Below are 16,320 nucleotides of genomic sequence, written 5' to 3'. Positions count from 1 at the left end.
TGTGTATTGGTGCTGTGGACGCACAGGTAAGTGCCAGGTAAGTGGTATTCATGTTTGTATTTCTGTAGTAGTTTGAGATGCTTAGAGAGCTCATAATCTGCACCCCCGGTGTTAGTGCTCCCGCCCAGAGAGGGGCAGAGTCCTTCACGTGATGTTCACCCGCACCACAGTCTCGCCTTGGATCCAAGTTAGGTGCAAGCCTTGTCGTGCAGACCACATTAGGTGGTTCCGACTCGTAGGTGACCCGCGATTATTCGCACAGTCTTCACGTGATCGTAGCACTAGAGCGTATATATTACACCCAGTCCTGTCGTACAGACCACGTTAGGTGGTTCCGACTCGTGTGCAGATTCAGATATTGAGTTGAGATTGGAGCTCTATATGCAGCGGTACATGTCACGTTAGGTGACTCCCGGCTGCCAGATTATATGTTATTGATGTGAATTATGCTTGAGCATTTACATTTGATTATGAGATTCTGTTGTAGCATATTCTCGAGCATGAATGGCATATTGTGGAGCATGAATGGCATATTGTGGAGCATGATTGGCATACCTATACATACGTATATATGTTCCTTTTCTGGGAAGTATACAGGTTTTACGGCGAGGGGTTAGAATATATTTTGCTAAAGAGTTTTCAAAGAGCTTTGTTTTTGCCCACTCACGCTTTTGTTTTTGCGCCCCTCCAGGTTTTAGTGGTCTAGCAAGTTCGGTGGTTTATCCCAGAGGGCGTCCCGGCATTTCTGACAGACATTCACCATTGTAGGGTCACCTTCGGGTGTAATTATGTCGCATTTTCCTTTTTGACTGCTGTAGACTTGCTCTGAAATTGTGTCTCACATACACTAGTACTTTGTATGCTAGTAGGTTTTTAATTATTAGTACTTTTATATTACTATCTTCTTAGCTTCCGCACGCGCACATGGCTACGTCACCTTCGAGTGACGGCCAGCACGCCCTGATCCCGGTCGGGGTGTGTCATGACGATATACTATTTAGAACTTGTTTTTATAACACTTCTTTATAGTATAAATGATGGATGATTTTATACTATGAAGATGATTTTGAGATATATGTACCTATGTTTTGAAAGATTATTTTTAGTGGTTTTGTGCATACCTATTGGTCATTATATGCCTGTTTGGTAATTGATACGGATATGCTTGTTTGGCAATTGATACTGATATGCCTGTTTGGCAAATGATATACATGCCTGTTTGGCATATGATATTGATATGCATGTTTGGCAAATGATACTGATATGTCTTTGTGGCAAGTCATAGATATGCCTGCTTGGAAAATGAAGGGTGATGACACTGTTACTGATAATGATACCAGTTAGCACACTATATACAAGATATGATTTATGAAAAGTTTTATGACATGCTAGGGTTTTCGGAAAAACTTATTACATATTATATTATTGTTTTCATAAAACTTTGGGGGTTAATATGTTGATAACTATTTCTATTATATGTATATAAACTCTGGTCCACTTATGTTTGTTTTGCGCCCCTTTCAGGACTTAGAATCGAGACGTACAATTCTAGCGTCAAGGCACTTCCGCATCGGCATCTTCGAGTTCTCTCGGCGTAGGACCCATTCTTTTATTCATTCATTTTTATATTATTTTCTTTAGTGTTCTAGTTAGTTGTATGATCTGAACATGATTCTCATTTGCATAATATTTGTAATTAAATTTCTATTATCTTATTAGTAGTTTTAATTCTCATGCATTCTAAATGGCTTGCGTCATCTTCGGGTGTCAGCCAGCACGTACCCTGGTGTCCGAAGAAAATCAAGATCGGAACGTGTCAATAAGTATCTATATCTCTCCTCATGTGACACATTACATAAGAAATGAGACGATTACCTGTGAAATCAACTCGTTTCAAATACATTTTGCCCGATAAGCTCTTAAAGTAATATTGCCACTATGTGCAGGACATTGTGAATGGAATATATTATTAAGTAGTTTACAACTTTACATTCTCCAATCTCAAATACGAAACCAAGAACTCATATATACCAAGCTAGCTAATGTAACAACTTTACATTCCTTAAAAGAGGAAGCACCCTAAATTAGCTAATGGCGCAACTTTTCACGATGATCATATTTATTCATAAGGTTGAAGTAGTTTACAATCAGTATTAATACTTCTCGTTGTTATATCTTCAAGATGCATGTAACTTCACTTTGCAGGATAGTTATTTGAGATATTTAAATTATCATTGCAGCTTTTCTTTTTGTTTGGTGTGCCAGAATATGGGTGTTTCTTAATCCTTGAGGTGAGATAAGTGATGAATTGTATTGGTGGATAAAACTTTTGTCTTTAACACATTGAGCTTATGATTCAATTATTCACTGCGTTTAAACATGTTAAACCATAAACCGAACCAAATCAAACCGCAATATTAATGAACCACTTACATCATTTTTAAGCTTTTACGGTTCAATTGTGATATGAAATTTAGTAAAACCAAAGTGTGCGTTTTGGTTTGTGATTTAGAACCAAGACTGAACCAACCCAAGCTGTGCTCAACCCTACTATATATATTACTACATAAAATATTATTAAATAATTAAAAAGAGCATGTGTAAAGTAAAATGGAATACGAGAATACCACAACCCGTAGTTTTATTTTGTCCGAATAGTATTATTGTCAGCCAAAAGCGCATCCTCACTTTTTTGCCCTCTTAATTGAGATCGAATAAGGGCCGAAGACCGAAGACCGAAGACCGAAGACCGAAGAAGGTCATCCTGTGAGAAGTGCAAGGAAGAAACCCAAAGTGGATAACTGTAGAAGGTGATTAGTAGCCCTGCACTTTATAAAGATATGGCCCACACGAGAGAGCCTGCCTGCCTACGCCTTCCAAGTCCAATTAAGGTCCAAGAATCTCTAATCAAGCTTGAAAGAGGGATTGTAACCGGTAAAGAAAGGATTAGAGGAGCCCTTAAGTTTGTCTCCACAAGCACAAATCCAATCCCCTCCCCAATTCAAGCAACTCTTTAATCTCCAGGAAGATTAGAGAATAGTCATATACTTGTTTCTCTTTTCATGGAACAAGTATCTATTTCTCCTATTACGTGAGACATCACGTAAGAAGATAATCGATTATATATGGGGAATCAACTTGTTTGATATACTTTGTAGCCCAAAAATCCCTTAAAATAATATTATCACTATATGGAGGATATTGTAAATGGAAAATCATTTTTATAGGCAGTCTACATGCTCCCAGTCCCATCTCAAGTATATAACAAAAACACATATACCATGACTTAATTTGTTCATAAAGTTGAAGATATATAGTTTATGGTCAATATTAGTAATTTTTTTGAAGCAATTTAAGGTGAAGTTTATTCATCAGTAATAACTAAGTGATTCCCTTGCTAATAATGTAAGTAGCTAGAGAGCGATGCTAAACTTCAAGTTAATTTGGGGGTTTGGGATTAGAGACTCTAGTCAATCGCCACAGTTGACAAAGTCGTAGGTGACGAAAAGGCGGCCTTGGGCATTGCCATTTTCGTTGGTGTTGCACTGATCAATTTGGTTAAACACATTCGTGTCCATGTGTAAGCCTCCTGTGCTGCACTCAACAAATTTGCCGTTGCTTGAGCTTCAGTCTTGGTGTCTGTCACCTGCACATGCAAACATACATCATTTTGCATAAGATTATTTGTGTATACCAGCGCCCTACGTATCTTAAGACATCTTCCGCATGCAGCTTGTCCAGTAAGGCCAACAGGTCCACAAAAGGCAGCCCATCCATATCTGCTGCGCCATGCATGTGATTGACCGGCGTCAAATGCTGAGCAGTAGGCATTTACAGCCTGCAAATCGTAATTGTTTTGCTGTGGATTGTAGGGCAAACTTGTCGCTGTAACACCCGTCGCACTTTGTCCCCATGCACTGCCCGCCATGGCCAACACACAGATCGTGATCCGAACTAACGACACAAAGCACGGTGTCGGTGTGGTGTTCTTCCCGGCCCTTTTTTGATTAATTATTTGTAATTTCTCCTCTGCAGCTAGGGCTAATAATGAATTAACTAATATTGTTTATAGTACTTGACAGCTTGGTATACGGACCAATATGGATGTGTGAAATTACCAATCTAGCCTTGGATAGGTTGGAATTGTATCATCAAAATTGTACACGAATTTGAAGATAAATTAAGATAAAATAAGATACGAAGATACGAAGTCTTTTCCATCTTGAATGTTTGACTAATTACATTAAGACACACGAATAAAAGTATGAAATATAAATTAGAATTGTCCTCCCAAAGTCTTAGTTTCATTGGTGGCGGTCTTTGTTGGGAGAAAATTAATGAGTTCGCAGTTTAAACGTACCTTATCATTCAAAGTGCTTGATCTAGAAGCAGGAAGGATGCATATATAGCATAAGTCCATTTGGAATTGTCAAGATTTCATTTCAGAAATGTCAACCGCACACTATTAACCAAACTAATATTGTCTTTCAACTTGCATTTTACCATCTACATAATAAGATAGTAATGTAATTTTTATCGCAAGACATTAGTGACACAAGTATATCATTCAGTCTCCCGTTCTCGTGTGAAACTCATTATTCAATAGGAATAATACATTTTTGTCTGGCTTTACTTTAAGATGACAAACATCAACGCCAAATATCGGATGATAGATATATATGCTTGTATTGTACGTAACATTATGATGTTTAGGTATTTGGGTTCTTGGATCCATCTTATCTCATCCAAGAATCGGTCAAATTAACAAAACAAGAAAATGCATGGTTTATTTACTTTTAATTATTTCCTTCTTTTTTTTTTTTTTTCTTTTCTTTGTTGAACTGGAAATTTCCATAAAACAGGGAAATCCACCAAAGGTGAGTACGAAGGAAAGTCCCCACAGAGGACTAACACAGATTAAAAAAAGCAAAGTAGAGCAACAAACTTGAAACAAGCAAACAGAAAAAGGAGAAAAGACGCTGCTTAAGTCCTTAATATTCTCCATTGATTGTATTTTTAGTTTATTGCTCAAGTCCTTAATTTTCTCCATTGATTGTATTCTTGACTTTCATGGTTCCTTTCTTCTTCTTTTTTCCGAAGCCTGAGGTATCCCACTTTAAGAACGGTATAGGACTAATTTCCAATGGACTCCAGAAAAGCTAAGGACATTTCAGCTCATATCTGGCCTTAGTCAAATGACAAACGTTATTTCAAAGCTTTCAACTAAAGAATCACTCATGTTTTTGCCAGCTTCATTTCTCAAACCCAAAACTAGGAAGCAAATCTAATTTTGAAATCTACCGTATTTTTGCTGGACCACTTGCCATGGTTGGTTCCTTTGAAATTCACTGAATGAGAAGGAAATGTTCCCGTTTTAAATTATGTAACATTCATTCTTAATTTAGGAAGCCCCTACATAGCTAATGGTGCAGTTATACATTTATCATAAGATTGAAGTGCTTTATACAATCTATATAATATAGGGGTGTGCTTACTTCTTACACATTCGTTGTTAATTTCTATCTGTTGATCTTCTTTATTTCATCCAATCCGACAGTCGAAAATTAGAAGGGTGTGTGAGAAGTAAAAATGGGTATGTGGATATCACACCTCTATAATATAATACTTCTTGTTATAATTCAAGAAGCAATTCCACTTCAATTTATTCCATGGTGAAGCTTATTTATTAGTAATACATAGTTAAGTTCCCTACCAATACTGGGAGTAGAGAACTATATAGTTATTGAAAAAAATAGGGTTATAGGCCTTAGTCGCCGCAGTCGACAAAGTTGTAGTTGACGATAAGGTGGCCTTGTGCGTAACCATTGCCGTCGGTGTCAATTTGGTTAAAAACATTCACGTCCAAGTCCAACCCTCCGTTGCTGCACTGATCAACAATTCTCACCGTTGCTTGAGCTCCAGTCCGAGTGTTTGTCACCTGCAGATACATAAATTCATTAAATTAAATATTCGCACAAGCACAGTTTGCATAAGAACGTTCCATCGCTAATCAGCTAGTATGTTAATACGCACCGAGAGGCACCTTCCGCATGCGGCTTGCCCAGTAGGGCCAGCAGGTCCGCAAAAGGCAGTCCATCCATATTTGCTGCGCCATTCGAGGGATTTATCGGCATCCCATGTTGAGCAGTAGGCACTTACTGCCCGCAAGTCGTAATTGTTTTGCTGTGGATTGTAGAGGTGGTATGTGGCTCTCACATTCGTCGCACTTTGTCCCCATGCACTGCCGACCAAACCACAGATCATGATCGAAACAAACAGCACAGAGCTTGCTGTGATCTTCCCGGCCATGTTGTGATTTGTAATTTTCTTAATTAAGCAGGCAATAATCTGCAATATCACTGTTGTTCTTGGAAGGCTTTGGTACACAATGTATTAGGGTGGTTGAATTTATAGGCTGGAGGTTTGGTGTTGCAATTACTGACCTAACCTTTTGGAAGTTGGAATTGTATATATGGCGTATGCAAATTGCCTACCACGATCGACCGACTCAAACATTGACTGACATATGTAGTAGACGTGTAGTGAGAGGAGATATTCTAAAGTCCAATTACCGGAACACGCATCTCTACAGGTCAAGAGATAAAAATCACCATGTACTTCACCTACGATTTACTTCCTTCTGGTCGCATCCCTTGTGACATCCCACATCGTTCAGGGGAGCGATCCTTAAATGTACATTCTCATCCCTACCTAGCACGAGGTCTTTTGGGAGCTCACTGACTTCAGGTTCCATGGGAACTCCGAAGTTAAGCGAGTAGCGCATAAGAGCATTCCCAGGATGGATGACCCATCGGGAAGTTCTCGTGTGAGTTCCCAGAAACAAAACCGTGAGGGCGTGGTCGGGGCCCAAAGCGGACAATATCGTGCTACGGTGGTGAAGCGGGCTCGGGAAGTGGTCCTGCCCGGACCGGGATGTGACAAATTGGTATCAGAGCCTAACCCTGGCCGTGGTGTGCCGACGAGGACGTCGGGCCCCTAAGGGGGGTGGATTGTGATATCCCACATCGCCCAGGGGAGCGATCCTTAAATGTACATTCTCATCCCTACCTAGCACGAGGCCTTTTGGGAGCTCACTGACTTCAGGTTCCATGGGAACTCCGAAGTTAAGCGAGTAGCGCACGAGAGCATTCCCAGGATGGGTGACCCATCGGGAAGTTCTCGTGTGAGTTCCCAGAAACAAAACCGTGAGGGCATGGTCGGGGCCCAAAGCGGACAATATCGTGCTACGGTGGTGGAGTGGGCCCGGGAAGTGGTCCCGCCCGAACCGGGATGTGACATCCCTTCTCTCGGGGCCCAAAGCGGACAATTTCGTGCTACGGTGGTGGAGTGGGCCCGGGAAGTGGTCCCGCCCGGACCGGGATGTGACATCCCTTCTCTCGCACTTAACCCGTTTCGGGTTCCCTACACAAGAATCTCTCCAATGAGAGAGAGAGGTGTCAACATTGAGAAACTAATTAACTTGTTCACAAAATAAAAAAGTATGGAAAAATAGATTATTAAAACGAAAATTTAACGAAAAATCTACATTACTGTTCACTTTAACGAAAAATTATATTTTTACACTAAAAATTCAATTCTGGTACTATTCACTTTACCCTTTATTTTGTCCTTATCATTAAAACTCAAAGTTTTCAAGCATTTTTCATTAGTTTTTCTTTATTAAAATGATTTAATAACCCATATCTTAATTTGATCATTTACATTATTCACTTAAGTATATTAATTATAATATTCTAGGTAATAAAATACAAGCGTTAGGAGAGGACTTACACTCGCGATTTTTCAACCTATAATAAATAAAATTAGGCAGATCAACAAAGAAAACCGAGCCAAGAGAAGAGCCACGGCACCTAAATTGAAGTCTAAGTTTATACCAGACTAAATCAAATGCCCGAGAACATTGAACTTGTGTAGAATTAATAATGTTTAGGAGCTATCCGGTACTTGGATCTGTCGAACGGTACATGTACTATCTAGACATTGATCACGGCAAAAATTAAGGTAGTAGACGACTTTGAAGATAAGGTAGGCTTTTCATCAGTTGAAAGTTCTACAGAGACAAACACAAACAAAAGTGTGTCTGTACATATAGACAAGCTTATATGTCAATAATATATATGCATGACATGTTACCACATAGACAGATCAATAAAAATTAGACGTTTTCATTTAGACGCTTTGTTTTTTAATTTCTTATATGAAACTTTTATTCTTTTTAAGAATTTAACTAAATATTTTTCCTACAATTTTTGTGATTAATTTTATTCTATTTTATTAGAAGTTTAAAAACGATATCATCTACTAAGGGGGAGGGGGATGAGCTTAGTCTCACAATGGTCTACCAATAATGTGGTTCAAATTCATCTTGGCAAGAATCGAACCTAAGACCTCTCATTTTCAAGTGAAGAAGAATATCACTAAACCGTAGTACTAAGTGGCAATATTGAATTATTACTTAAATATTGATTAACGTATTTCCTATTAGTGACAAATAATTTAGTTTACAAACTTAGTTTAAAAATTTGGCCTCCTATGATTATCCTAAAAGATTTTGCAAAAGGTGAACGCTCTCATTTTAATTGGTTTTCGAAACTATGTAAAAACTATTACAAATCCATTTTCGAGGAAATTTCATTGCACCACGAGCTACCTTAAATTTATAGGAAAACTAATGAAAATAACTTGAAAACTTTGAGTTTTAACGATAAGGATAAAATAATGGGTAAAGTGAATAGTACCATGATTGACTTTTTAGTGTAAAAATGTAGTTTTTCGTTAAAGTAAACAGTATAGCGAGCTTTTCGTTAAAACTCTATAAATTTATTTGGGCACTCTGGAGATGTGCTTGACGACGAATCTCAATTCGAAGTTTCTAACTATGTTCTGACCCAATTAGTAATATTTTAAATTCGTTTAAATTAAAAACCTATTGCCGCACCATAAGCTTCCTAAACTTCAGGTTCAACTTTCCGGAGATATTGTTAGTTTTGTATAATGTTCTTTGGGTCTTGAATTTGTTGGCCCGTAAAATTAAATTGATAAGGCCCAAAACTACAAAGAATAGACCGAATTAAAATGAAACCGAGTACGTGTGATTTGGTTCAATTTTCTTTTAAATTTTTTATTTTTAGAACAGTTCTCTGTGCCAGGATGTGAAGATAAAAGATAATATGACAAATAGTCCAATTACTTATAAGTATATGCAAAGTTCTTTCTTTCTTTGATGTGAATACTCTCAACATGCATCTTTAGGTGTGCTGAATTTTGACGTTTAATATGTGGACAATACAAATCTAGTAACGTAAAACACGTGTGATAGTTAGAATTCACACGTTGAACAACCTGCTCTAATATCATGAAGAAAGTTGAACTTCTATCATAAAATTACTGGCAATACGAGAAATGACACAATCTCTTATAAACTTTTGAATGTTTTTCTTTTCTTCAATGTAAGACTTTTTTTATCTGTGCGCGTTTCTATCTGATCAGGATTTTGGGGTCAAAAAACTTATCATGAGATGTGTGCTATTTATATTTTCCAGTCCAATTTTCTCTTCTTCATCCACTAGCCGCATTTTTTGACCAGATGGCACACAATAGTGCCCATGTGGACCCTCCACCACCTTTATATAAAACTCTCTGTCTCTCTCTCTCTCTCATATATGAGCAAACGCGAAGCAGATTAACCAGAAAAACAAAGGGCTAAGTCTTTCTTGACTTTTGGCCTTGATAACGTACATTTGGTATGGAAAAACAAGAATCCGCACGACTTGCTTTAATTCTAGACAGAGTCATATTCCACAAAAGCAGTCAGGCTCTTCCAACACTACAGTAATTTAACATCAACCATACATTCCCACTATAAATTAATTAGCACTTGGCTAATATTGCAGACCATATCATCCCTTGTAAAACAGATACAAATTCCTGATAAAAATGGGGAAGTTAACAATTAGGGCATCCGCATCATGCACGGTGGTGCTGCTGTTGGTTTGTGTTATTATGATGGGCTGTGCCAGCGCCCAAAGTGCGAGTAACGTTAGATCGACGTACCATATCTACAATCCAGAGAAGATAGGATGGAACTTGAACACAGCAGGTGCTTATTGCGCCACTTGGGATGCTAATAAGCCTTTGGAATGGCGTCGGAAGTTTGGATGGACTGCTTTTTGCGGCCCCGTCGGGCCTCGGGGCCAAGCATCTTGTGGCAAGTGCTTAAGGGTACGTCCATACTTTTTTTTTTTTGTGATATAATTGATGATAATCTACGTGGGATATGAGATAAATATCGTTATACAAATCAAACGTTTGATCTTCCATCTCTGAGTGAATAAGAATATTACAAGACTGTAATGATAATGACACATTATAATGTAATTAACTAAGTTTTTTCTTTTATTTTTTGCAACAAAGGCATGCGCACAATTAGAGTTTACTGGCACTACAAGAAAACAAGTTTATGTGACTACAAACATTTGTCACGTAATGTGAAAATTCGTCACATTTAATTATATGTTACGAATTTTAGCATCATTGTTCGTGTCATTTATGCCATACAGCACGTCTGGAAAAGTGGGCATCACAAACAATATTACTACCTGATCCATGTTTTTTTTAAGTGTGGAAATGATTAAAATCATTTGTTTGGTTACACTGCAGGTGACAAACGTGAGGACAGGAGCTCAGGCAAAGGTGAGAATTGTTGATCAGTGCAGTAATGGAGGCCTAGATTTGGACGAGGGTGTGTTTAAACGACTGGACACTGATGGGAAAGGCTATGCCCAAGGCCACCTTATGGTGAACTACAAGTTTGTCAATTGTGGCGATTAAACCATACACTAGCTACTCTCATGTATCTTATGGTTATAGTCATAAGGGATTAATAAATAATGGAAACTGCTCCCTTTAATAACTTGTGTTAGTGGTTATGGATGGCATGGTAAAACTAATTAAGTGTAGGGGTGGGCACAATTCGGTTCGGTGTGGTTTTGAGTAAAACCGCAATCAAAACTGAAACTTTTTGTTGTGCGGTTTCGAAGCCAAAACCAAAATGCAACCAAACCATTTGGTTTGGTTCGATGTGGTTTCAAACGGTTTTGGTTTGATTTTTAAGAAAAAATGTACAATTTAAAATTTACACTTATCTACATATAAGACGGTCTCATTTTCCACATAATACATTAATTAACCAACCCACATGAGAATTCTATGAGATATAATCAACTAGCTTAGCCTAGCCTAGCTAGCTAATTGCACAAATGATAGACTTTGTGAGCAGGAAAAAGCACCCTAATGGAGTGATATGGCTTATAATTTGATCAGAGATTCATTTGCATTTGATCGCAGCAAGAATTCTCATATGAGTTTTGCGAGAGAGAGAGAGAGAGAGAGAGAGAGAGAGAGAGAGAGAGAGAGAGAGAGAGAGAGAGAGAAAGAGAGAGAGAGAGAGAGAGTAATGTGGATTGAGGGATAATTTGACAGTATGTCAAATAGGGTGGAAAGGGATGATAATTTAGTGTGGTTTTGAGACCATACTAAATGTATGGACTTTAACAAACAACCTAAACATGACATGGTGCTGTTTCGGTTTCAATGCAGTTTTCAAAAGCCAAAATCGAAACTAAACCGTTTCCTACACAGTAGTTTGGTTTCAAAATCGCAATCGTTTCAGAACAGCAAAATCGAATTGTTCGATAAGGTTCAATTTGGTTCGTATTTCAGTTCCGATTTTTGATTTCAAATGCCCACCCCTAATTAAGTGCTTATATTATACTTCATAAACTGCTATTTTAATTATTAATTGTCTCTTGAGATATGCATTTTTATTGGAGGAAAAATGGATATTGTAAGTGGGGTTCTTAGGGGGGCTAGGGGAGAATGGGTGCCTTGAACCAAGTGAGGAGGGCCACGAGTGCTCGATTTCCCCTATGGCACTGGCTTTTATTCGCACTATTTTTCATATTATCAATTAATTTTAAGATGAATTTTAATTTATTTTATGATATTAGGTTAGATTATTCTAAGTTTAAAGCTCAATGATACGTGTTCTACGTCACTCAATATGTTGCTCAGTATTTAACTTGAAATTCACCCTACATATAAGAAGATCCCTTCCAGTGTGACTTTTTTTTTTTCTTTCTCCAGGGTTTATCTAGACTCCAGAGGCTTGTCATCAACATTGTCTCTTAAGTTCGAGTTAATATATAAAACAAACGTACACAACATTGTGAAATTTACATCGATTCTAAATATTAGCTTACATGTAAATTTGACCGACCGATAACGATGAACTTTTTCATCATATAATCCTATGTTCTTAATTACTGTATATAATATTGTTTTAGCAGAGGAGTGCATTTTGCTGTCGGGTTTTTTAATTGGCTTTATATGCATTTTCTTTTTGTTAAAATTTGATTGATTATTTTTAGATGAGATCATGAGAAGATTAGTGAGATCCAAGAACCAAATTTGGCCTGCGGCTTCCAATTAACGTAACGTTACGTACACTACAATTGAGCATATCCGAGAGAGATCCACTGGTCATAATCTTTGTCTTGTTAATATTATATTATGAGAATTTTAACGAAAAATCTATAGTACTGTTCATTTTAACGAAAAATCACATTTTTACATTAAAAAAGTCAATCCTGGTACTATTCACTTTACTCTTTATTTTGTCTTTATTATTAAAACTCGAAGTTTTCAAACCATTTTTCATTAATTTTCTTTTATATTAATGCAAGATCTTAAAGCATCTTCAATGTGAGACCCTGAGTCACCATCAACTTTGAGGACTCATTTAGGGGCATCAAAAGAATAGTTGAGTTCCTAAAAGAATATTATCTGCAATGGAAAATCCTTATACAATAATCCCTTAATGTAGGGACTAAAATATTAAAAAATTATTGTTCATTTTCTCGAAGTATTGTGACCATGGTAAAAGTAAAAAAAAAAAAAAACTATCTCTAATATTGATTTTTCAAGAGTGAAAAAAAAATTACATGAGAAAATTAAAAGGAAAATTAATGAAAATAACTTGAAAACTTTGAGTTTTAACAATAAGGACAAAATAAGAGGTAAAGTGAATAGTACCAGGATTGACTTTTTAGTGTAAAAATGTGGTTTTTCGTTAAAGTGAACAACACCAGAAGCTTTTCGTTAAAGTTCTCAAAATTAAATGAAAAGCTGCCCCACATGGGTGGGTTCAAAAAACAAGGAAAAAAAAATAAAGAGCGACATCATTCCCACTTAAAATTAATACGTGGTCACTCTTTAAGTTCCTATATCAGATTCATATTTAAGAAGTTATTTGAGGTATCCGACGAGTTCTTATATATTGAGATACTTTGAGAACTTTTATTCCAATTCAAGCCTTTTGCCCCTATATATATATATATATATATATATATATATATATGAACTATACGGTTTTACGGACTCTATTTAATGCCTCCATTGAAAATGCTCTTGGGTCAAGCCAAACTATTGTGCTGGCGTGGAGAGAGGTGCATGGCTGCAGAGGAAATATTTATCATTTCAAATGGAATATGTGTTTTCATGTCTGTTTCTAGACTAAGAGATATTTGCTTAAATGAAGTGGCTTTTTAATTCCTTCATACATTAATTAATTTTGTGCGACCTCTTTTTTTGTGAGGACATTTTTACACATTCTCGCTCTCTTGCGTGTGGGAGTTTTCAAGTATATTATCTAGACAACACAATTTGAACAACATAGAGCATATGAGAATTTTTTTACTTTCTTCTTGGCTTGTGGTGATGTTGTTCTATTCAAATTATAACACATATATTGTTTTTTTTTTCTTTTATATAATTAAAATACTCTAAAAGTGGAACATAATCAATCTTGTCATCCACCGCTATAATAGTACGTAGAATGATACAATACATAACTTGGTTTTTTGGGATCCATAAAAATTTCTCCTACAATTCGAAGTACTTGAGAGCTCCTAAATAGCAAGAAAGCATCCCAAACAAGTTGAATGTTTAATAGTTTGAGCAGCCGCCTGATATTATTCAGAATGCTTTAATAGATGTCAATTGTTGTTGGGGTAATGTCAAAGTTCAAAAACGTTCGATTTCATTTGTCATTTAAATAGATAAATGATCGCCTACAAATATTATAATGTACATTTGTGAATAATTCAAATGATCAAATAATTTTAATCGATCAAGTGGGATTAATCAAAACATCATTTTAATAATCTGTTTTTCTCTAGTTTTCTGGTAGTACACAACTCAATCAGTTGCTCTAGTCCCTCTCTCTCGTGTGTATATTCTATTGTACGTGTCACAATGCGCGGATGTGCTAGCCAATTAACTCACGCAGGCCAAACAATTCCAACTTCCCTAAGGTTAGATTAGTAACTACAACACCAGGCCTCTAACTTCAACCTAATTACAGATCACACAAACCACAAAATGGCAGGGAAGATTGCACCATGCTTTGTGTTGTTAGTTTCGGTCATTGTCTGTGTATTTGTGGGAAGTGCATGGGAACAAAGTGCTAGTGTGAGATCCACATACCACCTCTACAATCCTGACCAAATCAATTACGATTTACGTGCCTTCTGCTCAACATGGGATGCTGATCAATCCTATGAATGGCGCAGCAAATACAGATGGACTGCATTTTGCGGACCTGTTGGCTGCCTCTTGGTACGTATTAGTTTGTTAGCGCTAGAACACTCCTACATTAAAATACTAGCTGATTAGCACTAGAACGCCAATTTTTTATTTTATGAATTTATATATGTGCAGGTGACAAACACTGGGACAGGAGCACAAACAGTGGTGAGAATTATTGATCAATGCAGCAACGGAGGGCTAGACTTGGGTGTGAGTATGTTTAACCAGATTGACACCGACGGCAGTGGCTACGCATCCGGCCAGCTTATCGTCAACTACGACTTTGTGCGGCGACTAAATTTAGCCTGCTATAAGCCCCGGATTAATTCAGTAACTTAGTAGTGAACTTAATTATTATACTAAAAAATAAGCTTCACCATGAGATAAATTGAAGCGGAATTGCTCCTTGTTCTACAACAATAAGTATTATTAGAGATTGTAATGTACTTCAACCTTTTGATAAATATATATGGACTATCATGCGGATGATTGCACCATTAGCTAGGGGCTTCCTCTTTTAACGAATTAATGGATTGCATGCTTTATGTTAAAACAAGAACATTTCCTTATTATTCAGTGGATTTTATAGGGTCCAAAACTCCATATATTGATACAAGAGGATGAACCTAGGAAAGGAACCTTGAAAGTAAAACTTACAATCGGTGAGGACAAATAAAATTTTGAGGAAGAGGAAAAGTAAAACTTCCTAGTGGGTCACTCATCGTGGGATTGCTCTCATGCGAACTCGCTTAACTTTGAAGTTCCTATAGAACCCGAAGCCAGTGAGCTCCCAAAAGGCCTCGTGCTAGGTATAAATGAGAATATACATATAAGGCTTACAGGATCCACTCCTCTGGGCGATGTGGGATGTTAAAATCCACCCCCTTAGGGGCTCGACGTTCTCGTCGGCACACTTCCAGCCAGGAATTAGCACTAATACCAAATTATCACATCCCGGCTAAGGCCCCCACCACATCTCGGGCTCGACTCCATCGTAGCATGATATTGTCCGCTTTGGGCCCTGACCACGCCTTCATGATTTTGTTTCTCGGAACTCACACGAGAACTTCCCAATGGGTCACCAATCGTAGGATTGCTTTCACGCGAACTCGCTTAACTTCGGAGTTCCTACGGAACTCGAAGCCAGTGAGCTCCCAAAAGATCTCGTGCTAAGTAGAAATGAGAATATACATATAAAGCTTACAAGATCCACTCCCTTCGGCGATGTGAGATGTTACACTTACGGTTTTTTCAACTTTTTTTAAACTAACATCTATTCATTTTCTAGATTGATTAAGATACTTTAATTAAGGGACGTAATTTTCATACACCTCTTTCTGCTTCTCACACACCTCTCTTGATTTTTTATCGTTAGATTGAATAAGTAAAACAGAATCAACCGCCAGGATTATGGTGTGTGTTTATCATTTCCCTTGATCAATTGTCACCTCATCATTTTTGTATTTATTTAATATCTATTCACTTATGCTTTTTTTTTTTTTTTTGGGTGACTTCGTCATGGGAGTCCACTCTTTCAGGGGCGAATAGGACTCACAAAGACATTTCCGTCTCTCTCTGGCTACCATCATGTGATTCACCAGCATCAGAAATCAAATTAAAAAACTGTTGTGTGAAATACGAGCCTCATAACTA

General features: G+C 37.3%; 3 protein-coding genes and 1 pseudogene across 3 annotated transcripts; 2 read left to right on the top strand and 2 right to left on the bottom strand.

The window, feature by feature from the left end:
• Positions 1 to 3,470: 3,470 nt before the first annotated feature.
• On the bottom strand, positions 3,471 to 3,928 carry LOC125473916 (annotated as a pseudogene).
• Positions 3,929 to 5,577: 1,649 nt separating this feature from the next.
• Positions 5,578 to 6,348, bottom strand: LOC125473856 (pathogenesis-related protein PR-4-like). Its single transcript, XM_048577193.1, has 2 exons — positions 6,034 to 6,348; positions 5,578 to 5,938 (listed from the first exon to the last, which is right to left on the bottom strand). The coding sequence occupies exons 1-2, from the start codon at positions 6,307 to 6,309 to the stop codon at positions 5,768 to 5,770; spliced, it is 447 nt and encodes a 148-aa protein (XP_048433150.1). The 5' UTR covers positions 6,310 to 6,348; the 3' UTR covers positions 5,578 to 5,767.
• Positions 6,349 to 9,802: 3,454 nt separating this feature from the next.
• LOC125473855 (pathogenesis-related protein PR-4-like) lies at positions 9,803 to 10,933 on the top strand. Its single transcript, XM_048577192.1, has 2 exons — positions 9,803 to 10,242; positions 10,681 to 10,933. Exons 1-2 carry the CDS (start codon positions 9,958 to 9,960, stop codon positions 10,849 to 10,851), a joined length of 456 nt encoding a protein of 151 aa, XP_048433149.1. The 5' UTR covers positions 9,803 to 9,957; the 3' UTR covers positions 10,852 to 10,933.
• Positions 10,934 to 14,460: 3,527 nt separating this feature from the next.
• On the top strand, positions 14,461 to 15,006 carry LOC125473915 (pathogenesis-related protein PR-4-like). Its single transcript, XM_048577338.1, has 2 exons — positions 14,461 to 14,697; positions 14,800 to 15,006. The coding sequence occupies exons 1-2, from the start codon at positions 14,461 to 14,463 to the stop codon at positions 15,004 to 15,006; spliced, it is 444 nt and encodes a 147-aa protein (XP_048433295.1).
• The last annotated feature ends 1,314 nt before the right edge of the window (positions 15,007 to 16,320 follow it).

This window comes from the organism of the source record quoted next, unplaced genomic scaffold (genome assembly GCF_019419815.1).
Source record: "Pyrus x bretschneideri cultivar Hongxiangsu unplaced genomic scaffold, Pyrus_bretschneideri_v1 Contig11, whole genome shotgun sequence".
In the NCBI taxonomy this organism is placed as follows: Eukaryota; Viridiplantae; Streptophyta; class Magnoliopsida; order Rosales; family Rosaceae; genus Pyrus; species Pyrus x bretschneideri.
Note: the sequence above shows the minus strand (reverse complement) of the source record. Positions and strands in the feature narration are given on the sequence as shown.

Excerpts from the sequence above, each read along its gene's own strand:
- LOC125473855 (XM_048577192.1), top strand. The coding sequence starts at position 9,958 with ATGGGGAAGTTAACAATTAGGGCATCCGCATCATGCACGGTGGTGCTG. Across the intron at positions 10,243-10,680 it reads CTTGTGGCAAGTGCTTAAGG|GTGACAAACGTGAGGACAGG; the intron begins GTACGTCCATAC and ends GTTACACTGCAG.
- LOC125473856 (XM_048577193.1), bottom strand. The coding sequence starts at position 6,309 with ATGGCCGGGAAGATCACAGCAAGCTCTGTGCTGTTTGTTTCGATCATG. Across the intron at positions 5,939-6,033 it reads CATGCGGAAGGTGCCTCTCG|GTGACAAACACTCGGACTGG; the intron begins GTGCGTATTAAC and ends ATGTATCTGCAG.
- LOC125473915 (XM_048577338.1), top strand. The coding sequence starts at position 14,461 with ATGGCAGGGAAGATTGCACCATGCTTTGTGTTGTTAGTTTCGGTCATT. Across the intron at positions 14,698-14,799 it reads GACCTGTTGGCTGCCTCTTG|GTGACAAACACTGGGACAGG; the intron begins GTACGTATTAGT and ends ATATATGTGCAG.